A 25,469-nucleotide genomic window follows, 5' to 3' on the forward strand; every position below is an offset into this window, starting at 1 on the left:
ATGGTGGTAAGCTACATTGTAGCCACAGTTGCCCTGGGGCAGACTGACAGAAGTGAGACTCGGGCAAATCAGGCTGGTAAAGCAGCTCCTTTTTATTACTAAAGAAACCGGGGAGCTGCAGCACTGCATGATTTAAACTGTTACAGTGCCGGCAGATACTCCTGCCAAGCTATTTTATGCTTATTTTTTTATTTTTACTGATAACTTTTTAGACGTTTAAAACATTTATTATACTTTAACCCACCTTGAGGACAGACAAGTGCAGACTTACTGCATCTCAAAGCCTTTTTTCAATGTGTTTTGGTTTTCTGTTGTTGCATTAGGCAGCAGTGTCTCATGCAACCCCTTCACACACACACACACACACACACACAATCGTTCAGCTGCAGTAAAAAGGGAAAGCATCATCTCGAATCTATCAATGTTTTAACTGCAAGGCACAGTCTCTCCCTCCTCCATTCAATACCGTTTCCTCTAATAAAATCTAATAAAAGTCTAACCTTCGATCCGTGGAGAAAAAGTCATCAAAATGTCCGCAAAATTTTACCAGGTGGTGAATATTCTCCATCTGAAAAAAATAAAAAATCGTATTATTTAGGAAAATCTGTATTTTTCTCTCGTTTCTTTTTGCAGCTTGAAAGGATTAGTTGGTCCTCAGTTCTTGACAGTTATCGTAGCGAGGCCTGAACAAAGCATGAAACATGAATGAACTGTTAAGCCAGCTCTGCCGAGCGAGTTTGACAGCTGCAAGTGTCTTTTAGATGCTCTAAGTGCAGCTAAAACATGCTGAGCATCAAAGTTTTGTGAGGTGTTATCCAGGTAAGCTCCACTGTGTAAACCCTACATGTTAGATTTCATTGTCTGTGTTTGAAACGGCGCCTTAATTTATCTTAAATGATCAATGAAAGTTTGGAGATGTATGGTTAATGCTCTGTTTACTGATGCATGGTGCATTTTAATTCAAAAGCTGAACAAATTTTTTACCTGAGCCTTCATATACAGATACTCTCATTAGAGCAAATATGATTGACTCAATTTGTAACAGCTTTTCTCGAGTCCTGTAGCGATTCCGCAGTTAATTGTTGAATCCTAGCATTCCTTGAAAAGATGCGTATCATTCTCCGTCTTCCATGTCAGAGTTTTAAACTAAGATCATCTTATGCTGAGAAATGAAGAAGTTGTGGTTGTTTTGGTCAAACCAACAAATAATGTTAAGCTGCTACTGCATCAAATGTTAGCTCAATAGCTGTAAAATTGATCAAGTTATAGTCTTGTTTGTGTTGTTTAATGTCGATTAGCTGCGGTGGCCATCTTCATTTGAATTGACTCCAAAAGTTAATCAGTTGTAGATGTATATCCAAAGATTACTTTCTGAAAGTTTCATCAGGATCCGTTCAACAGGTCACAAGATATTTTGCTAACAGACAAAGTTGACTCAGAGAGTTCATATTAAAGATTAAAGCAAAAATCCTGTGCAATGAGAAGCACTCAGACTATGTACTGTGAATGTCTCTCATCTACAATCATACAGAATTTTTCTGTTATATTTGTGAAACTGACTGAATTATAGCAATTGATGTGTTTTCTCAGGTGAGTTGTCTGTGGTGACCGTCTTAAATTGGATTGACTCCAAAATTTAATCAGTTGTAAAAGTACATTTATTAATTACTTCTTGTAGGTTTCAATATAATCCATCCAGTGGTTCAAGAGATATTTTGCTAACAGACAGACAAAGTTTACTCTAAATAGTAAATGGCAAACTTTTAAACCATGATCTTGTGAAATCTGTTAGTGTTCAGATTATGTGTTGGGGATCAGTCTCAGCTACAACCAAACCAAATTTTAGGTCAATAACTGTGAAGTTGATTGAGTTATAGGCATTTGTGTGTGTGTGTGTGTGTGTTTTTTTAAGGTTAGCTTGCTATGGCAACCATCTTGAATCAGACTGAGTCCAAAAGTCAATCAGATGTAGGTGTTCACCCAATGATTTCTCTCTGAGCGTTTTATTGAAATTAGCCCTGTGGTCCATGAGACATTTTGGTAACAGCCTGTGAAAATCCAAAAACGCTGTGCAACAAAACGATAATGTTCACCGATTCATTTCTGATCTGATGTTGCTGAAGCTTACAGAAAACGGCTTTGATGAAAAACATATTGACTCTGATTGCGATTATGCATGTAGATTTAATTTCGAAATGCCTCCAGCTGGAGACATTGATTATTTTTGGCCACATGTGAGCAGAACTCTGCAATAAGCTCCCAATTACATGCTTTGCTTTTTTAAAAAAAATTTTTGGTAAATCATACACTTCAGCAAGCCGTTGTCTGTGTACACATCCAGATGTTAGCAGTAATTCGGAGTGTTGCCTTTAGCAACCTGATACATGCGCTGCAAATTCAATATTCCCCCTCTTCCGAGCTGTGTTCTGGCTTCCGCCGCTTCCTGAGGGAAATATCTGACTCCGTAGCTGCTCGACGCTCCTCCGTGTTCATCAGCTCGTCGCTAACGTTCCTCGCAGACGCACAGGCATTTGTATCTGTCGTGTGCTTCCAATATTATCCGTGACTCAGCGTGAGTTGGCGCTCGACTTTGTGGACGTGATTCACAGCGTGCCAGAGGAGTGGCGGCGTTTCTTTGATCTTCAGCTGCTTGTCATATGCCGGGGCGTTACTCTGACATGATGCCGTCTGCTTCCCGGCGTCCACGCAAACTGTTCACAGCAAGCCGTGCGCTCGCACCTTTCTTCATTTATTACATCTGTTGCATTGTTTCATTAAACCCGCCTTGTGCACTTCTTCCTGCGCTGGAGGCGTTTATTTGCAATCACGCTCTCTTCTACATGCTCTTTTTGTGCACCACGTTTTTGTCTCTCTGCATAGCTTTCTCAGTTGTTCCTTCCTGCCCCCAACACGGCGTTCTTTGAATTCTGGGTCCCAGGATGAGGAGGAAGTACTCTGTTCAGTTTTGAGACAGACTAGAATGTGTTGATATTTTGGGCCCCCTAGACGTCTTGAAAGCACTTCTTAAAATAAGAGTTTAGATCTTTTGAAATGTGGATTTATAGTAATGGTTATGACCTGTAATATCTTACCTGTTGTAGATGACTCTTTGAATTACCCCAGTTTGGAGAAATATAGTTTAAATCTGACTGAATTGACAGATTTAATGGCTATGGCTAAGGCATCACAAGGTGTCTTAAAAACAAACTCCAATCTTTAAATTTTTGTAGTACCGTATTTTCTGCACTATAGAGCTCACTGGATTATAAGACGCACTGTCAATGAATGGTCCATTTTTGAACTTTTGTCATATAAAGCGCACGGACTATAAGGGACATCATTGTGCACCTCCCAATTGTTGTAACTTTGCGCGAACTGCTCGCGTCGCGCTCCATTCAAAATGGACTATTTTAGTGCTCTAGCGGAGCTGGTTTGCCTGTATCAGCATTTATATGATCACAAAGATAATCAAACGGTTCAAAACTCATGGAAGGATACTGCATCGACGTAAGCGTCAAGTATAAACACCTGCACCGCTCCGTGCATGGAGCTCCGGATTATAAGGCACACTGTCGTTTTTTGAGAAAGCTGAAGGCTTTTAAGTGCGCCTTATAGTCCGTAAAATATAATACTTTTAAAAAAGAAAAAAAAAACCTCCATCATATTATAAACCTTTATGTCATTGTTAGGTTTGAGAGAAACTGTTATTGCTGCACTAGAAGTGCGACAACTAGCTGCTGCTGAGAACTGCGCTTCCAAAAAAAAAATAAAACACCAACATAGACTTCTATGTCACCATGTTTTGTAAAATTAAAAGCGAAACTTTGCTGTTAATGTTCACAGTCGGCTCTGGCGGTCTATTAACAAAATAACTCAAGAACTACTGGATGTATTTTAATGAAAGTTTCAGATAGTAATTATTGGATGCACATTTACAAGATGGCCGACACTGCTAACTGACCATAAAGAACATAAAAATGGTTGCAACTCAGCCATTTTAACAGATACTGAGGTAAAACTTGGTGTGGCAGCTGAGTATCTCCCCCCCAACACACACTCAGAGTTTGACATGTTTTGCAATAATTTTGCCTGAAACTTTGGCATCAATTATGTCTGTCTGTTAGCAAAATATCTTATGAACCACTGGGTAGACTTTAATAAAACTCTCAGAAAGTAGTCACTGGATGCATCTACAACTCCTAAACTTCTGGAGTCAACCCACTTCAAGATGGCCTCGGCTAATCGACCTTAGCCAGCAAATAATTGGTTATAACTCAGTTTTACAAATATTGAACCAACTCTAAAGTGGTTGTAGCTGAGAGTCATTTGAAACACAAACTCCAAAAGCTAACAGGTTGTGTGAGAACATGAGATCTATAAGATCTAGTGATGTCTTGCATAATGTTATTTTCAAGATTAGTCTAAAAAAAAAAAGCTACAACTCCAGACTTTCTCAACTTAAGATGATCTTGGTTTCAAACTCTGGCATCAATGAGGTGGGTGATATGCATTCTTTTAAGGCTAGGCCTTTAATAAAATAGCATTTGTATTTATTTTTTGCTCTATTGATTTTTTGAGATTGTTTTTATAAAACCGCACTATTTGGTCTTGGCCCATCTCAGACTAGTTGTTAGTGTATCAGTCTAAAGAGTTATCTACAGCAGGTAAGACAATTGTTCCCACCCTTCCCACAGAATATGCTCATGTTGGTCTCTGTGCGGTACATGGTGGAGTACATCCCTTTAAATTGCTAAAGAAGATGGTGAAGGCATGTGTTGTCGCTGTGCACAAAAGACACGCTGCCATTACAACCTTTTCTCTTGTTCAGTCCTCGCTGCACTCATGTTCCCCTGAAGGCTACATGGGATGTCGTCCACACACACAAAACACAGACACACTCGTCCCACCCACGCTCGTGTTTTGCCACGTGGCTTTCATGCAGTCACGTGACCCTAATGCCAGCGGGCAGCTTCATTCTCTGGTCAGCCTGCCGCCGTGCCTTCTGCAACTCTTCTCCCTCTTCTTTTAAGCTCTATCAAGCCCCTCCGCCCTGCACCGCGAGAGCTACGGATGGCAACATGTGTCGGGCTAAAAACAGGTGGCTCGGCCAGGCGGCGTCATCTTTGTGAGAGTGGACGGGCAACAAGAAGACAATGATGATGATGATGAGTTAGAAGCATGAATGCAAAAGTGAGGACTTAAAACAAATGGCGGGGGAGGCAGAGTGCATGAGAAGTCGGGTGCAGGTGAGATCCCTGCTTGCAGAAAGGGGGACAGAAAAAAATGATATGAGAAGAGGGTGAGACAGGAGAGACGAACATTTGGCATTTCAGAAATATGTCGTCATGGGTTAGTCACTCAATATGTTGCAGCACTTGTTTTCCCTTTTTTTTTTTTTTACAGCAGATGTAAATGTCATCCTGTCCTTTTAATTAGTTTACTTTTGTTAATGTCCTTGTGGAGGTCCAGAGAGAGATAAATGAGTTCAGCACAAAGACTTTAATCAAATGCTTTTACCTTCTATTCTCTCAACGCTAAAAACAAAGATGAGTTATGACACAGGCAAACAGTGACTGTATTGGCAGTCTATGAGCAAATTATTGTATCAATAACATTTGAATTTTGCAACAGAAAGCTACGCATTTTAAAAGGCCCAAGCTTTAACTGATTTATTATGAGAGAAAATATGTTATTAACTCTGTTTGTTTTCTATGAGTTACTTCATATTCAACATTCCAACAGTCCAAAATATTCACTATCCCTCTACAAGAATCCTCATATTAATTCTGACCAGACTGATGAGCTAACAGCTAGTCTGTGTGCAGCAAAGACCATAACGGATGACAATTATTGTAAAACAACAATCTCAAGATTTTCATAGAGCTCCATAAAAACACTACTTTATAAACATTTTAGAAACCTCTACTCTGAGAATTTTTTTTAAATTGACATTTTTTTTCCTCTGTTAATTCTAAAATCCTAACAAAAATCCTGAAATACCCCTGCCGTGCCACTAGGTGGCAAAAACATCCATATTGCAATAGCAACATACAAAGCAAGAGCATGACTGCCTTGGTTTACATTTTTTTCAAAAGTTGTTTTGAGGTAATTTACAATTTTTTTCTCAGTTATTAACCATGTCAGCACATGATCAAAATGTAATGACGGCAAGAAAAGGGTAAAGCAAGACATATGCAGAAATAAACTGTAAAAACAGCTCCATGTTTTGTTTTCTAGGCCACAAAGTGTTAGTAGGCTAGCAGGCTGCTTGAACTGCAATAAATCATAGGCTGTTATATTTCAAGTACTAATAAATTCATTTTCTGCATGCTAATAATATATTAGCCAATGGACTCTCACTGGCCTTGATGTCAACACTTGGTTTAGATGATAGAGAAGAAGAGAATGTGAGGAGTGTGGAAAATAGAGGTTTATCACAGCTGATATTGTCATAGCAATACTAAACAATAATATCATGTATTGTAAGTTTTTCTACTATCATTCAGCCCTATAGTGGGCTCGCATGAAATAGACAGCTCTGTCATAGTTTTAAAATGCTTCATATTCCAGGTCCACACAGAGGTACCATAAACGGGGGCTTTAAAAAGTATTCACTTTTGAATTTCTGTATTATTATTATTATTATTTCAGTTTTCTCACCAAGAATTCTGTGTGCTGACCTGAGGTGCAAAAGAAGTAAAACAATCTCCAGTTTTGAAAAGATCCAAAATAATGTGGACTACAGAAAAAGTACATGCTTACATTAAGGATATTCAAATTCTGTATTAGTTCATTTATTTACAAGAGACTGAACACTCTCATTGTGCAAAAGTCCTAGTTCAAGAGGGTTTCATAAGGAGTTCTGTGGAAATGTCATGAACAATTACTATCTTACCTGCAGTAGAAAGCTCTTTTAATGTCCTCAGTTTAGAGAAACAAACTTTCATTCTGACTGGACTGACAAGCTAACAGCTTACCTGAGCGGAACCAAAGACAAAAGTGGATTGTTGCCAACTTTTTTTTGTTGTTTGTTTGTTTTGTTTTTTGATTGTTGCCAACTTAAATCATCCCCAGCATAAAAACAGTTCATAGCGGTTTATGTTAACACTATTTTATAAACCTTGACATCACTGTCAGTTTCACCTTACACAGTTTTTTTTACATAGAATTCTGTGTTTATTTGCAAGCACAGTTAGCAGCAACGGGTAGCTGTAGCACTTCTGGTGCAGCCTCAGGCACTTCCAGCAGAATTGTTATAATATTTCTGCTAGAATAACCATGTAATGCCAAACCGATGAGGATGTAAAGGTTTGTAAAACAGTGTTTGTGTGAACTTAGTTTTAAGATGACACCATTCTACTTTGGTCTTGGCCCCACTCAGACTAGCCATTAGCTCATCAGTCTGGTCAGGATTAAACTATTTCTTCAACTTCTGGTTGTTCAAAGCTCTATATATCAGGTAAGATAATTGTTATTCATAACTTTACCACAGAACCACACTTCAAGAAATCCAAATTGTTGCATTAAGGTTTTCTTACTGCTTAATGAAGCAGTTGTGGCCTAACTGTATAATTTTCTGATTTTCACGAATTACTAAAGAAATCATAGTTTTTTTTTGCTAATTTTGGTTTGTCATAAAAGATCAAGGGCGTGTCTAAAGATAATACATCAAACTGACAAGCCGTCCTTGGATACAGGACATTCGCTAACTGCATTTTTTCCGTTGTGCAGGTTTTGTTCAATACAAACCTGAAAATAACTTAATGTGCATAACAGAATCAAAGAAAGAACAAATAAAAAGCAGCCAATTGCTCGAGCACCTGGGAAGTATTCCTCGAAACACAAGGCAAAAGTTACAACTCTGCAATGCTGGACTCACTTCATCAACAAGGAGAAGCTGCATGTTGTACAGGCTGCAAAATGAGCAGACGCTTTGATAGAAAAAAAATCATCTTTAAGATGCAAGAAAACAACTAGATGTTCTATATTTAGGGTTTTGAGGTGACAGCACTTTTTGCATTTAACTGACTTAGATGACTGGTTTTAGAAGAAACTGAACAAAAACAAATTGAGAGACAAAGCGCCTCAGCAGAATTGACCCTGAAGGATGTGTGGAGGTGTGTGCGTGTGTGTGTAACGGGGGTGGGGGTGGACTACAGAGTCACAGGGGTTTGTTTTGAGCTGGAGAGCAGCAGCCTCAGCAGCATTCACAGTGAGTTCATGGGCAAGTTAATGTGACAGATTGAATGGGACGCCTCTCTGTGTGTGTGTGTGTGTGTGTGTGTGTGTTTGAGGGGGCACTGAACATGTCGCAGTGAATCGTACAGCGTGCGACACGGCTGAAGCTGCCTGCCCAGACAAGTTGAGTTCCAATGTCTTTCTTTTGTCATATTAAAGGGTCATTTCACCCAAATCACGAAGATTGTCTCCCACTGAGTCACTGGAACACTGTCTTTAGGACTTCCTACAGTTGTTTCTGAAGTCTTATGTCTTCTTATTTTGAACAAGACAGATATCTAGCATTTTGAGAGGCTAAAAATGTTCTGTATGTTGCGTGTGTTTCTAGTCTGTAATATTGTTCATGGGGACTGGCATTCCTGTAATCGCTTGTGTGTGCGCTATCATTTGTCTGTCTGTTTGATGAAATGAAAGTCTTGAAAATTATTCATCGGACGTACAGTTGCAAGTGAATACTTTATGCATGCAACCTATTTTAAAGTTGGGAGACAAAAAATGACTATAACACGGTCATTTATTCAAACATTGCCCTTAAATTCAGTGTGGGACTGTTCCCCAAAAAACATACTCTGAGAGCTAACCGGTTGCACAAGATTTGTATTGCAGGGTGGTGAGCGATATGCATTCCTTCCGGAAAAAGTCGTTTTTAATTTTTTGTGCATGCATTGGAAGGATAAGCTTTATGTGCCTGTGCATTTGAACAGTTCATCTCCTTTGCAAAGCTTCACAGGCACCTTCTGAGTGTTCTATCTTCTTCATTAACACTGGGGCTAAATCATCGTCTGGAAGCAGCAGAAGTCTGGGCCAAAAGGCCACGAGCACTGATTCAAAGTAGATTAGGACAGAGACTGTGTATATTTGTGTCTGTGTGTGTGCTTGAGCAAACTTTACCACTTCCACCCACCTGCCCTTCCCTCACATATCCCCTTGTAGCCATACGAAGGCCCAATCGATACCCCATCCTGGAGGAGAAATGCTGGATCTAGGCTTTATGGAGTCATTTCGTTCTCCTGTGCGCACATTATGAATGGTCCCCACAAGGCCGTTGATAAGCTAAAGGATACCGCAGCAAAGCAGAGCCATAACAAGAGGAAAAAAATGTGGCACACATAGTCGAGGTAGTCGGTTCCTCTTTTATAACTTCATTTGGATTGCCTTATTGATCCGCCTGCAGCGGTACAGATAAAATCATAATCCCAAAACAGAAATAAGATAGTTTATTAGCGCATATCACAGAAACACTGCCGTGTCTGGAAGTGTTAGTAAAGATGTTCCACTCTCAGTGAAGCTCAAGGTTATAAGAGTGTATGATCATCCTGTTAGAAGTTCTGTGTTGTACGGCAACCACTGTGCCTAATTATTGCTTCCATGTTGAGAAAATTCTACTTAACATGGCTCAAAGACATGGAGTCGCTCTGAACGAGTTTGAGGGATTTGCATCTAAGAAATGCGCAGTGACCATCACAGTGCTGTTAAAGTTCTCCGTGGCAAATGAGCAGCATTAAAGCCTCTCGCTGTTTCTTTTCATGTAATATTCATGTTGTTCTTTTGCCTGTGAGAAGTAGGAAAGCGTGCAGCTGAAAGTGAAATACAAGGTGTTCTACACAACACGAAAGCACATAAAAACATCATTTGCAGCAACAGCTGCAGATAGATAATAATCAAGGGGCATGTCTTCATTTTCAAAAAAAATTATACCAAAGCATGTGTCTTAATCATGTGTGAAAACCTTTCTTGGAGCTCTGCAGCTCAGGCACACACCACAGTAGAAATATCATTCAAAGTTTAAAAGGGTGAACTGAACTGGCACTTCTTTTACGGCTTATACATCAAAGGTAAGATCACTGGCAAACAGAAAGTGTCCTTGTCAGGAATTTGGAACAAATAGTAAAAAAGGCAAGGGCAATTTTAACCATCAATGACCACCTTTTATAGGAACAATTTGTTCTTCTCCCATTTGGTCAATGGTGTAACTACTTAGGGCAAAGTGCTATAGAAATAAACTATACTTTGTTCCAAGTGCAATAAATGCACCTAACTCAATCAATCAAACTAGTTGTGGCATTGTATCATTTTGGTTTATTGTATTTTTACTGATATTCTAATGGAATTTTTAAACAAGCACGTTCTTCTGGCTGGATCTAGGTTGCTTGCAGTATCTTCTGTCTTTATGTCTTGTGTGCTTGTGTCATTTTAACCATTGCTATAAACCAAATGTCCCCTTAAGGAACAATAAAGGTCTGAACTGAACTGAAAACGTAGGCATTTTGTCAGTTTAGAATATTATAAAAGTAGGTGCCATATCACTACTGGGCTTTATAGAATAAAGTTGATTAATGTATTCAGTAGCTGCATTGGGACACTAAATTTTTGGTTGGTGGCTGTCATTGAGAAGCATGCACTGCATGGTGTCCTTTGCATTGTTCAGACTGAGGTGAAGAAGTGTCCGTATTTTGATGCATTTAAACTCTTCTTCAGTTTAAACCCTGGTATATTGTGTTATTGTTTTCCTAGAAATAGATATGTATGTATTATGTATGTATTAATGTATGTACTTCGAGTGTATTTAAGAGCTTCTAATAAATTTTTAATTTTATCTTCTTATACATGCAGCACACAAAAGGTGTGCTTGTATCTCCCACAGGAAGGAAGCTAGTGTTCAATTCCCATCACTGAGGGAATCGTCATCTTTGTGGATCACATAATCTGTACGAGTCAACTCTTCTTTTCCTTGTTCTTCTGTAGTGTGACCCAATGGCTCCACTGCACAGTTATTTTACTTTTTTATAATAAGAAACTGCTGAAGAATGCTAACTTTTTTCTGGGTTGTAGTCTGTGTGGCTTCCTATCTTTTTTGCAACCTCGCATCATACAGTTGTTCCAATAGTATGAATGGTTGTGATGGAAATCTTGTGTAGTTGTATTTTAAGCTATAAAATGAACAAGATACCAATAGAATCCATTTGCTAATTGTTTGTAGCTTGATTGAACTGTGGTGAATTAACATTTATGTCAGTGCTTGATGCTGGTGTGCTCCACTCCCAGACAATAGGTGTTATTAAGAAGAAAACAATCCTGTTACCCAATAGGAACAGCACTAGAAGAAGACTTGCATTGAGTCTTTATAGTTTCAGCTTATCTGTGCCACTGTTCCGAGAACAGTGCGGTCAACAGTGGATATCTTCCTTTTTGGAGATATTTTGCATATATTCTTTTGAGAGGAGACCCCAGGGCAGACCCCAAACTTGCTGGAGGGATTAAACACTCTCTCTGGTTTAGGAATGCCTTGGGGTTGCCCTAGAGAAGCTGGGGAGAGGGATGTCTGGGGTTCCTTATTGGATCTGTAATCTTGGTGACCTCAAATAAGTGGAGGAGGATAGATGGTTGGATGGTATTAATGGAAAGGCCCATTTTGAATGCAAATACCATCCTTAATCTCCAAGATCTTTTTCTTCTGTTTGTCTCTTGTTTTCCTTCTTATACAGTTTCCTTCTCATCTTCACTTCTACCCCTGTTTTTTATGTTCCTTATTTTGCTGAGGCTGGGGTCACCTGTGTTGATTTACTGTCAAATCTTCCTGGATTATCAGTAATCCCACAGCAGTAAAATCTGTTTGCTGACAGCTGTTCTCTGACTAACAGCAATGCTGCTTCCTTTCCACACACACTGCCCTGTACGCCAGAAAAAAAAAAGACTTCTTCCTTGGAAAAATAAAGCAAAGCAAACAAGAAAACAAACAACAAAAAACTAATTTTCTGCATCAGTGGATTCCGACTGAAGCCGTCCCCCCCCCCCTGTTCTGTGATATTTTAGTGTTTTTGACTATTGCGATGTTGATTTCTATTTTATGAGATTATAGGGTTGGTGTGATTGATATAATAGGAATATTCTCCTGGGGTTACAGATCTTCTCATGGGCCTTCAGTCATAATTCACAAAAGCTAGAACTTTTTGAACATCACAGAGAATGACTCGCCAATAATTTAGCCATCACTTCTCGCTCTTCACGCTGGCATTAGGTGTTCAATCGAACTAAAATGCACTCCGGCGTTTGTTTACAATCTCTTTTTCATCTTGACTAAATTGAAGGTGAAACAGAAAATCACTGAGACAAACAATTCTTTGAAGATATTAGTTTTTATTGATCCAGCTGTCCTTGCATCTGCAGTGTGTAATAACACTACAGCATGATCCCATATTATCAGTGTGCACTGGAGTATAATTCATTTATGAAGAAATATTACATTTTCACTCTTGACTGCACTGAAAGATTAGCAGAAGAAGCTGTTATAACATAAGCCACAGATTGATGATCGTCTCTGCACTTGCACTGCACGTACAAGAACCTTTTTAAGCCTGTCTCTTGTATATCCTCCCCAGGTGGTGTATAAGAACAACGATATCCGATTGGAGCTCTCTCGCCTGGCCCGCATTGTTGACCCCAAGATGAAGCTCCAGGGCGATGTGGTTTTCAAGTGCGAAAACGTTCCCACTCTTGACCCGATCAACTTTGAGACCCCCGACTCATACCTGGCCCTGCCGAAGTGGAACACCAAACGTGTGGGCTCCATCTCCTTTGACTTCCGCACCTCCGAACCCAACGGGCTGATCCTATTCACCCATGGGAAGCCTCAGGACCGGCGGGATGTGAGGGGCCAGAAGAATAACAAGGTGGACTTCTTTGCCGTGGAGCTGCTGGACGGTGGGCTGTACCTGCTTCTAGACATGGGCTCTGGGACAGTAAAAGTCAAGGCCACCCAGGCTAAAGTCAACGATGGTGCCTGGCACCATGTGGATATCCAGAGGGACGGTCGCTCCGGTAAGGGCTCATCAAAGAAGAAAGTGTTCAAACGTGTTGTAAATTTTTACAAGTGTTTTGTTTGAAGTTTTTTTTTTTGTTTTCTTGCAAATTCCTCATATTTTAAACATCACTGGGGGAGTTCATGGAAGTTATTACTACAAATTTAAACCAGCTCTGCACTTTTTAGAAAGCACTTGAGGCTTTTTAATTATTCTATTTGGCATTTCTTTTCTTCCACTCAAACTCAGCAACACACAAAAAGAAAACGGACATCATCAGAACAGTGAACTCCATTAAAGATATGTTGCCTTTGGCCGAACACTAAATACAAACAACTGAAGGCATGCTACAAAACGGTATTTGCTAAAACACTGCTTCTCACAGAGTTTATTCCAGGAACTTGAAAATACAAAGCTATCCAAATACCATCTTTACAACAGATATTAAAATGCAGTATTGAAAACTTGTATTCATAACTGACTGTAGAAGTTTACATACACTTTTTAGGAGCATTCTAAGGTGGCAGAATCCATCTAATGGCTAGTGTGAGAGAACCCCTTTCCAAAGCATATTTTACCATCCTAAAACAGTACTGTCAACTTTGTGCTACACCTTTTTTCTGGCAGAAATATATATATATATATATATATATATATATATTGTTGGTAATTCAAGGCCACATTGAAAGTCCCTCAGCTAGCTGATGCAGCAACTATTAGCAATCACAAACAACCACAAAATTGCTTGTAAATAACCACGCAGTGTGAAATCGACAGCAAAGCGGAGGTTTATAAGATAGTATTTGCTTAAAAAAATTACATTTTGAAAAGTGGAGTTATTTTAAAATGACAGCAGCTGCACTTGGACTAACCATTAGCTCGTCAGTGCTGTCGGCATGAAACTCTTCAGATCGTTCATAGAGCTATCTACGACAGCTAAGAGGTTAATTGTTCAAAACTTTTCCACTGAATCCCACTTTAAAGTGTCTAAACTGGCTTTTTATATAACGATCACATTATTGTGCAATGTTTAAACTATTGCATTATCACAACAAAGCAAATTCAGAAGGACATTACAGTTGAGGCAAGACTGACCAATGTAACTGGTTATTCTGCATTACAGCCATACAAGTTAATGTAGAAATATTTAATATAGTCATTTTAGCAATGATTTATTGCCTAGATAGTTATTTCTCTCCAAATTGCTGCTGAGTTCATTTTCCCTGCTTTCTCCCGTTTTTAAGTCCTTCGACCTCAAAACATGACCAAACGCAACAAAAGTATTAGAAGAAGATTACATTAGTGAATGGGGTTAAAAACTTCTTTTGCCTTAAGCTCCAAACCCAATACAATCTGTGCATGAGGTGGGATCCTCCAGAGAACATGACTGTGTTAGCCGCCGTTACAGCCCTGTGTTATATATCAGGTTAGAGCAGCCAATTTAGCCGTGTGTCAGAACTCGCTGCTTTGATTAATCACCGGCACAGCCCCAAAGTGCGATAGCTGAGCAGAAAGTTGGATTTTTTCGCAGAGAAAAAGAGGAATGAGACAGATAAATGGATCCCAGACTGAAAGATGGTTAAGAAACAGGCATAATCACACTTGTGGCTTTGGTGAAATGTTAATAAGAGTTTTGAGTGAATTAAATTTTATGTCCACATAGAGCTCTGGCTTGGGTTTCTGCCTGGCTGCAAGGTGAATGGAAAGTGAGAACTTGTATTTCACAGCTTTCATGCAAGCTAATTTTGGACTATAAAGGAGAAAACAGGATCTTTTCATCTGCTACACACTGTATATACATGTACCAGTAAGTGCTGAAGAAGATACAGGTGCACTGTGAGTTATGTTATACTCGTAGATATAATATGGTAGCTAGTGAATCCTTTTTCTTCTGTTTTTCAATAAAAGTATAAAAGATGATAATCTGGATTTTGTAGGTCATATAAAGGTATCATTTTCTTTTGGGTCAGCTTTATCTTTATGTATAATACCGATTATCACCCGATAATGTTTTTGCCCATGTTTATGTGAGTGTTAGTTGGTCTGTTGTGTTTGCGAGATATTTTACTGATGATTGGATGGATTTTTAAACTCTCAGAAAGTGATCACAACAACTAATTAACGTTTTGAGTTAGCCTGATTCAAAATTGCTGCCACAGGCAACTGACCTCAGGAAACACAAAAATGGCTTAACCCCAGCCAATTTTACATACAATGTCCTAACATTTGGTGTGATGGTAGGTGAGTGTTAGGTCTAACACATACTCCAAGGGCTACTCATTGTACAGATCTTTGCTTGAGACCTTGGCATTAAGTGTTGACATCAAGCTTGTATGTCTGTTAGCAAAGTATCTCATAAACCACTGGGCATATTTTAATGAAACTCTTAGAAAAAAAAACAAAAATTAGATGTACATCTCCAACTAATTAACTTTTGATGGCAACCCAGTTAAAGATGGGCGCCATAACTGCTTGACTTTAACAGCATAAATATGGCTATAACTCAGTCAAGTCTACAGATACGGAGATAAGGTTTGATGAGGTAGATGTGCAAACACATCTCACATGGTCTTGCAATATCAAGTGAGACTGCACTCAGTAAATCAAAATGCTGGTCCAAAACAGCTATAACGCCATACCTTTTCATGATAAGATGATCTTAGTCGGTGGGTGATATGCATTCCCCTAAGGAATGGTAGGCCCTCAATTGTGGTAGTTTCCATAAGTCTACATAACAGAATCCAAGACCTCTATTTTGCAGTCTACGACTTACTTCTTTTTGTCAAAAGTGTGTGTTACAACATGCATCAGCTTAACATCTATTCTCAGTTTGAGGAAGCTAAATTGGGCTGTTAGGCTCCAAGATAATTCAGGTATTCTAACAGAAGTACAAAAATATTTCTTTTATTTCAGAAATTCAGCAAAAACAATTTTTAGGTACCAAGCAAAATATATTGCACAAGGAAAAACGAAATCAATCAACGAAAACAAGCCACATTATATTCCAATCACATTTTCTTTCTTTTATTGACATGTTGACGAGTACGTTTTCTGGAGTTTGATGTTTGGTAATATTTGCTTTTTCTTTTGTTTTTCTCTCTCCAGGCATAATTTCTGTAAACAGCCGCAGGACGCCTTTCACAGCCAGCGGGGAAAACGAGATCTTGGACCTGGAAGGGGACCTTTATTTGGGCGGTCTGCCCAACAGCCGGGTGGCACTGGTGCTCCCCACCGAGCTCTGGACCGCTATGCTCGACTACGGCTACGTGGGCTGCGTTCGGGACCTGTTCATTGACGGGCGCAGCAAGGACATCAGGCAGATAGCTCAGTCGCAGAATGTGACCGGCATCAAGTCGTCGTGCAGCAAGACGACAGGGAAGCAGTGCGACAGCAGCCCCTGTAAGAACAGCGGCGTGTGTAAGGAGGGCTGGAACCGGTTCATCTGCGACTGCACCGGGACCGGCTTCTGGGACAGCACCTGTGAGAGAGGTGAGTCTGCGATTCTGTGTTTTCTCTCTTGCAGTCTTATGTCTGTCAGAAGCTGTATTGATTTGCAAGAGAAAGAGACTGTAAAAGGAAAACTCAGCTGCTTTTCTGGGTCGGAAGCTTTCTTTAATTTGTGTGCTAATTGAACTGCGCTGCGTTGCGTTTGTACAAGACATAAAACGTGGACAGTGAAACTAAGCTGAACTGAAATGTTTTCCCAGCTTTCCCAATCTCAAAAATGGCTGCAAAATGATAGAGTTGTAACTATTGTCAACTAACAATAGCTGTTTTAGGGAAATGAATCAAAGTAGAAAAGCAGAAGAATGACTTGGGGAAACTTTCCTCACAATGTTATTGCCTGTCATTGAAGGCAGCGGTGGAGCGATAATTTTGCCCATCTGTGTGTGTGTTCGTGTTCATTTGTCTGCATCAGAAGCAAAGTATCTCATGAACCAGTGGATGGATTTAAATTAAACTCTCAGAAAGCAAACTCTCAGCTGATTTTACTGATACTGAGCTCAAATTTAGTGTGGTCGAAGCTGAGACTCATTAGCTAACAAAAATGTCTGTAATTTAGTTAATTTTACAGATAATGAGCTAAAATCTGGTTTGGTAGTAGCTGAGAGTCATCCCCATGACATACTTTGATCAGTAACAATTTTTTACGAGATTACACACCATCAGATGAGATCATGCATAAAGTTATTTACAAGGTTTGACCAAAACAGCTCTAACTTCACTCCATCTCAGCACAGGATGATTTCAGTCTAAAGCTCAAGCATGAAAGGTGGCAGGTGATATGCAATTTTCATTTAATTTATGGAAGCTTTGCTGAAAGATTTATTAGGATTTCCCTTTTCTGCCAAGTGGAAGCTTTTCTTTTTTGTTGCATGAGAAGCTACGGGAGGGAAAAAAAAAAAAAAAGAACTTCCAGCTAGTGAAATGGGCTCGTCTCGTCTCTGTTTTAAGAGATTGGCTGCATGAAGTTTTTATGAGAGATGGGGACAGTGCCAGCTGAGGGAGAGTATGTTATCAGGGTATTGTTGAGATTGTTCTCGGCTTTTTCACAATTTTACAGAGATTTGCACGGTTCAGGAGAGGTCTCAGAGCACTGGAAGAACCCGAGGCCTGTAAAGAATATTACTTGTGTGAGGAGTAATGAGCATTTGGAGAACAGAATGTGACAATAAGCGGTGCATGTGACTGTTGGAGGAAGGATGATAATTTGTCATTATAAGAATCCAAAGGAGACAATCAACATATATGGTCGAGACCAATAAAGGGATATTCTGGCATTTTCATGTGGGGTGCTGTGAAAAAGAACAGGTTAATTAGTGAACAGTTAATTAATGATAATATCTCACCTGTTGTATATGCCTCTTTAAACAACCTCAATTTGAAGAAATAGAATTTTATTGTGACCAGACTGATCAGCTAAAGGCTAGGGATGGGCACTGGTTTTCGAATATATGTTAATTATTTAAAATGAGCAAATTCAAAGAATCAGTGCAACCATCATTGCCATATTTTTTTTTTTTTTTTTTTTTTACATCGGCATCTGATAGTGACCGACTAAGTTGTTTCCTAACAGTGCTTTTCCAGTCAGTGTGTTTTTTTTTTTGTTTGGACACATCCAACGCCCAACCTCCTTCCTGAAAAAAAAAAAAAAAGAGACAAAGAACTCCTATCATCCTTGCATCTTTCTACCACCGTAGTTTATTTTGAAAGTATTATAAAGTAGAAACTATGGTTACGGGTAAACTCAGCTTTACTGACAGGATATGTGCATCCTTCTCCACATTGATCCATTAGTCTGGTAAAGGGAAAAAGAAATTAAAGAAAAATCAAATAACTACCAACAAATTGACAGTGTGTTTTGGTTTAAATTGTCCATCCCTACTAACAGCTACTCTGAGTGGGGCAAGGACCAAAATCAATTGCTGCCATTTTGAAACAGCTTCGATCTCAAAAATTTTATAGTGGTTCACTTGCAAGCTATTTTAGAAACCATGACATACCTGTGAATCTCACAACTCACAGTTATTTACATTGACTTTGGTGATTATTTGCAAGCTTAAGTAGTGGCAGCATCAGCTAGCTGTAGCATTTCCAGTGCAGCCATTGGTCTATTCTAGCAGGATTTTCTAGCAGGAAGTGACAGAAATGTAAAGATTTAATAGGGTTTGCATGAACTGCTAGGAAGTTTTGAAGACTGGAGTTGTTTTACGACAGCAGAGGTTTGCTTTTGAAGTGGGATTATGAGCTCGTCAGTATGGTCCAAGCAAATGGTTCATGCAGACACTAATATTTAAGCTTCTAAGATGCCGTCAGCAATCCACATTGGTTTTAGCTCCATTTGGACTAGCCGTTAGCCTGTCAGTCTGATCAGAGTCTGATCAAACTCCATTTCTCCAAACTGAGTTTGTTCACAAAGCTATATACAACTTTAGAATATTATGTTGTTCTTCAAAATGCCAGAATATTCCCTTATCTGAAAAATGTTCTCTATGTGGTGATATTAAAATCTGACATATGTGAGCTAAAGTAAGCAAAGAAATCTCATTTCAAAGATGGCTGTGTTTAATCAAATTAGTCTTTTCTTAGCTTGCTTATTTTAGTGAGTTCTCACATGATGTTTTTTTTGTTCTAGAAACAGGAGAAAAAAAAATCATGTAATGCGTGTGTGAATAAGACAAACAAGACCAGTGTACTTCATCTCCCACCCACAGAAGGAAAAACATTAAGTTTTATGCCCCAACCCCTTCATACCCTCACATCATTCTTCCCCTGTCCTGTTCGGCTTCTTCCCACACAACGGTCTCTGAGTGGCCATATATCTGTTTTCAATGAGTGCCGTAGCTGCTGGGTGATAACCCACCAGACGGCGGGTCTGCACTCAGCTTCTGGAGCTGGAGAACAAAGCTTCAGTCTGATCACCTGAGGATTTCAACTTTCCACTGTTAGACTTTTGGTGGAATTAAAAGTGCTGATGTTGCAAATACTGAATGCCCGGCGTTGGATTAGAATTTTTTGCTTCAAAGACTGCAATAATACAAATGCCTGCTAATCAGTTTAGGTGTACTGAAGTGTATTTTTTGCTCCAGATTTAGGTGTTGGGAAATGTAACTGTTCAACAAATTTTCATAGAAGTACCGTAGTACAAGAACTTTAGTACAAGAAGGTTATGCTGACATCAGTTTATTGAATACCCATTTGGTTTGAAAGATATGACCTTACCCTGGCATAATTTGTCATGTAAAAAGGAAATACAAGTTCCAAACATAGCTACAACACCAATGTGCTGTCAAATGTTGCTGTCCTTGTAGAATATTCACTACCTACCTCATTTAGGTTTGGTGCACACACTGCTTTTTAACAATAAAAAAAACTAATTTTCTTTAAGAAAATAGGGAAAACCACAGGGAGAAGCTAATCCTGCAGTTTAAGTTATTTTTGATCTAGTTCGTGCAGTTTTTTTCTTGCTTCATATAGTTTGATCAACAGTTGTTCTATCTTTTTGAAAGAGCAAGCGAACAGCATCAATAGAACAAAAGTCTAACTGCTAAACTCAAGACCTAGCTGGCTTCTTCTCCTGATTTTGCCCCAACACTAATACAGGCATCACAGAACTCCTCCAACTATAGTGACACGCTAACCATGGTATAACAACAAGGCTGGAGCAGCTTGAAAACGCTAAGGCTTCTTTAAAAGCCAAAGCTGGAGATCTCAAAAAACAATTTAGAATCTGAAAATCAACCAGAGGGAAATGGAGCAAATTTGCATTTAGAATTTGTTTCACTGTTTTGTTTTTTCGGAAGATGGCTTTTATGAAACATAAGGATAGCATCTCACTCGGAGACTAATAGGTGACTCAAAATTGTAAAAAAAAAAGAAATAGGAAAACTTTCTGTTTCAGTCTCACTGAATTAGTGTTTGTGACCAAGGGACCAGTTTCACAGCTATTTAAAACAAAACTGGCTTTTTAAAAACCATTACCAAAATTGAAGGTATTAATAAAAACTGAAGGCAAAGCTGCCTACATCTTCCTTCTCTCTGGCAGCTTCCTCTTGCTTGTCTTAAGATTAGTAATCACCAAAGGCATCCTGGTACGCTCTGTGGTCTGGCCTTAACAGCTTGATCCCCTTCTGTTTGTGTGGAGGCACCGCAGCTCGATACTGAAGCCTTCTCACTGCTCTCTTTCTCACATTATTGGTCGCCACCAATACTGTGGAGGAATCACATCCCGAGCCGAATGTGTCAGGAATCTAATTCTTTCAGTCACCACTCAAACGTGTAACCACAAGTGGGAAGATGGTAAAAAGACTGAGCAATGAACTGTGAGCTTCATCTGTCGCTGATAGAGTCAAGACTTGTTTCCATCACTGCGCTCACTATCTCAACAGAACATGGAAAACTTATTCTTGTCTGCCGAGAAAACGGTGGTCCTTGATATGGCAAGATTCTTTTGATCCGAGATGTGGTGCTTGAAATGATATTTGGAATTTTGTTTGTTCAAAATGAATGAACACTTCAAAATGAATGATATTCTATAAGCCATGCTGGTAGAAGAGCTCATTTTCCTTCTCCACGCTTTTCAGCAGAACCCTGCAGCTCCCCGGTGACGATATCAAACAACCACTGAGATGGATTCACATGACACTGGCTTTTGAACTCACAGGCTGTACGGTACATTTTTAACCGAGAGCTACGATTGTGCTCGTATGATGAGACATGATCAAAAGATCAATGCTTTCCCAATGAGTGTAACAAAGGTTATGCATTTACATTACAATAGGTAGCCTTTGTTGGAGAGTTTCTGCAAGAATATAGTTTGGTGAGATCAGCCTCTAAGTTTTTGGTGACACTAGTGCAGATGGATTTTAATGGGAAATTTTAGAAGTATTTGTCACACAACAACAGTTTATTCAGCAAACCCCTCAATTCAAAGATCTTTTATCTGCAGGAAAAACAGTTACTGTACTGGAAAGTAATACATTTTTCAATTTATATCCAAATTCACCTGTAACTAAATAGAATTACTAAGAAATAGTTATGCATTTCTGCATTTGTTCCAACAATAAGGGAGTTTAATTGCAAATATAATACATTTCGGACATCCATGACTTAGTGGATAGAGGGATTTTTTTTTAGAGAAAAAAATGCTACATGTGGAGGTGCATAAATTAAGCTGCTTTTTGGGAGTACTTGTCAGAATTTTGAATTTGCCAAGCTCTCAGAGTGCTAGTAAAGGTAGAGATTCTCCTCAGTCTATGCTTTGGAAACCACTCATAGAGTAATTCCCAAATTTTTTAGCTTCTGATCAATAATATAACAGCAGCAGAGACTTGTGACCATATCGATGGGTAAAGTGTACAAACATTGGTAACAAGTCAAATAAACAAGGATGTAATGACAGTACAAACAACACAAAAAAACTATGAATTATTTTAGTCCGATTACAACTTCTGATTTTTATATTTTTTAAGAAATTTTTAAAAATGTGCTTTAGCAATACGATTCTAACTTTTATTTTATTTCTTGTAATCATCTCAGGACTCCTCATTTGGTTGTTTCATGACCGACAGTGGGGTTTCAACCCCAATTTTGGGAACCACTGACCTAAATAATAACGCTCTGCTCTGGTACCATTTGCCCACATTTAAACTAGATTTCATGTATGCATTTGGATACAAAAAGCTCTAGATTCCTAAAGACCATCAATCTGTTTGCAACAAACGTAAGCATGAAATATTCACGGTTTCCTGAGAGCTTGTAGCAATTGGACCTCAGGAGAAAAAAAACAAAACAAAACAGAAGAACAGGAGCAATCTGCTGCACTGTCGCCTTCACAAGAAGAGGGCAGACATGTTATAAACGGTATACTTCATTCTTTGGTGATGACTGTCAGATGTATACATTTAAATATAAATAGCCCATAAGAAAGTGTGTAATAATGAAGTGTTGCAGTTTTACATTCAGAATACAAAATCTTATGATTATAGAGCATTTCAAAACTAAAGTTAGCAAACAGAGTTTATAGCATATACATATATACAATACTATTTTCTGTGTACCGTGTAAATAGTAATTTTATCACCTTTTTTATCAATAGTTGGAAAATTTAGATTCAGCTATCATTGTTTTCTAAAATAGTTTTGTGTTTCTACCTTTGCATAGATCGTTTAAACACAATATTAAACAATCATAATGGAATTAATTAAATGAATGTGTAGAGCATAAGATAAAGCAATGAACTGTAGATTAAAGTACAATACGGATTGTCAGTAGAAATATTTCCCCTCCTTACAGTTTTAAAGTTCTTTCTTTTTGCAGTGTTGACATTGCTTTTTTTTTTTTNCAACTGAACACAGCTCTGGTATTTTTCATTTCCTTTTCTATTATTAACATTCACATGCAATTTCAAAAGATTTGGTTTTGGAGGCAGCTGTTTTTTCCTCAAAATAATAATTTGAAAAATCAAATTATGTTAGCTGTTGCTGAGGAATAGTTGCACTAAGAAATAGTTGTTTTGGACCAATCAGATACCTGCACAATCAGATACTGTGGCACGTTTTAGGCGTAATACACATTGATGCAGTGAGCATTAACGGTCCTGCAGAAGGGGTGGTGGTTCGACTTGTTGCTAGAAAGTCTTTGGTTTCAATCCTGGCATGTTCATCTTTTGTGTGAGTTCTCATGACAAAGGTACTCAGGTTTCATTCTCAGTCCAATAAAACAAGACATGGGTCTCCTTCACACTGGATGACAACCCCACTATGACATTAAACAATAAGCCAGAACATAGATCTTGGTGCAGTCTTCAGGTGTGTACTAGAAACATTATTGGATCTTCATTACGTGTGATACAGCATGTCAAGCCCACAATGGTTTTAAGCATGCACATAACTTCTGTAGCAAGATCATTGTGGTTTGTCATCTTTTTGGCAGCTTATCGGAGTCAGTGGTAGAGTATCCATGACACGGGGTCCACATGCACCAACGTGGCTTAATCAGCAGGAATTTGAAGCAGGATTGGCTACTGTGGCTTCACGACTAGCTAAAAGATTGCAAAGCAGTTCAAGACAGGGAGCCTGGGGTGTGATACAATTGTGGGGGTACTTGGTAATATCACCGTGGAAACATGCTGCTCATGTATAGAGCATGGTGAGGGAGCTGGAGAGCTGGAGAATGCAGAAAACAGGAACAAAAGTATGTTTGGCGAATACTAAAAAGCGCAGCACTATCATGATTGTCTTCACACACCCATATTCCAAATTTGTTGTGATCTAGCTACGTTCTGATAAATCGTGGAGGTCGTGAAGAGCGTAAAAAAGTCATCATGAAATATCAGCAATATCAATTTTGTTATTATTTTTCCATTTATCTGCCACTTAGCTCTAAAAGACACGGGACTGAGGTTGGTAAAGCTAATAATACAGAAATGGGATGGTGAGGTGGTGTGCAGAGAGAAGTATGCTTGTTTTTTTGTGCTTTAGAGCATAGTCTTGTCAATCAATCAGGTTATCATTGTGAGTTCTACAAAATGAACTGGCAGCATGAGCTGGCGGAGTCCCAGAGGATTATGGGTTATGGTGAATCAGGCATTGTTTTACAAGCAGTCACTTAAAACTGTGGCACTGCGTACCTTTGAGCCCGAGTGAATTGTGAAAACCTCTCAGATTACTGTTTATTTTAACACATACACAAAGCATTTGGTCCCATGAAAGTCATTTCAGCACATTTCTTTTCCACTACTGATGTCTTTTTCTTTGTTTTAACTCCCAAATCATCAGAAATGGAACTCTCAAGATTCTATTATGTTTGTATTGGAACTGAGCACATTGCTTCGTGTGATGTGATTCCTTCTCTTTTACTGGGAGCTAAGAAGCTGGCAATTTTCTTGCTCTGTTTACCAGCAGAAAAAAAAATGCAATGTGACAGATATTCTCGACTGAAGTGATCAAAGATTGTAGTGGGTGACAGCTAACAGACAACTGAGCTGTCTGCTCGCTGTTTTCCATCAGTGCCAAGTTTAGTAGAAAGATTATTTCTGTCCCCTGTCTTTTTTTCCCCCTAAACTCTACCTTATCTTTCACTTGCAACATTTCCTTGTTTAATTCTCTTTCTCCCCTCACACACACATGCACACACAGAAACCCTGTGCTTGGCAGGTCTTTTTAACCTCACCCATGGGACATGACAGCACCTGTGATCACAGGTCTGCCTCGGCATCCTACAAACAGATGTGGTGTCAGCATGAGAGCTGGGCTGTGAAGGTGTGTGCACAATATGTGCAAAGGAAAGTAAATATGACCATCTTTGTTTTTTTTTTTATTATGGCCCCCCGCCCAAGAGCCATGAAAGAATGGAGAGGGAAGAGGGAGCTGAGCTGCAAGGCAAAACTCTCTGTTTGCTGGTCAGTAAACAGAGGTAAAACGATCAGACTATGTTCTTACCCTCACCTATGGTTATTGACTCTAGGTAGTGACTGAAAGAATGAGATCTTGGTGTAGGAAGTCAAAATGAGTTTTCTTCGCAGTGTAGCTGGGCTCTCCCTTAGAGATAGGGTGAGAAATTTAGTTATCCGGGAGGGACGCTGCTCCTCCACATCGAGAGGAGCCAGTTGAGGTGGTTTGGGCATCTGGTAAGGATGCCCCCTGGACGCCTCCCTAGGGATGTGTTCCAGACATGTCCAACTGGAATAGGACCCCAGGAAAGACCCAGGACATGCTGGAGAGACTATGTGTCTTGACTGGCCTGAGAACGCCTTGGAATCCTCCCAGAAGAGCTGGAAGAGGTGGCTATGGTAAGAGATGTCTGGGCCTCCCTGCTTAATCTGCTGCCCCTGCAGATGGATGGATGGGTGGCCTGATGCCAAAAGGCAAAGGCAGACAATAATATTTTCGGCTGTGTGTGTGTATGTGTGCTTCTGTGGTTGTCCTTTAC

The 25,469-nt window shown here is 39.3% G+C and overlaps 1 protein-coding gene across 10 annotated transcripts in view; it reads left to right on the top strand.

The window, feature by feature from the left end:
* LOC108231818 (neurexin-3b) overlaps positions 1-25,469 on the top strand; it is a 373,487-nt gene that overhangs the window by 101,856 nt on the left and 246,162 nt on the right. For all 10 annotated transcript variants that reach the window (XR_005234499.1, XR_005234500.1, XM_037981501.1 and 7 more), the window contains 2 exons: positions 12,618-13,056; positions 16,143-16,526. Coding sequence is in view for 8 of the 10 variants with exons in the window: in XM_037981501.1 (XP_037837429.1) it covers positions 12,618-13,056; positions 16,143-16,526 (823 nt within the window). In the remaining 2 variants the exon portion in view is untranslated. The remainder of the gene's footprint in view (positions 1-12,617; positions 13,057-16,142; positions 16,527-25,469) is intronic.

Source organism: Kryptolebias marmoratus, linkage group LG19 (assembly GCF_001649575.2).
Source record: "Kryptolebias marmoratus isolate JLee-2015 linkage group LG19, ASM164957v2, whole genome shotgun sequence".
Taxonomy (NCBI): Eukaryota; Metazoa; Chordata; class Actinopteri; order Cyprinodontiformes; family Rivulidae; genus Kryptolebias; species Kryptolebias marmoratus.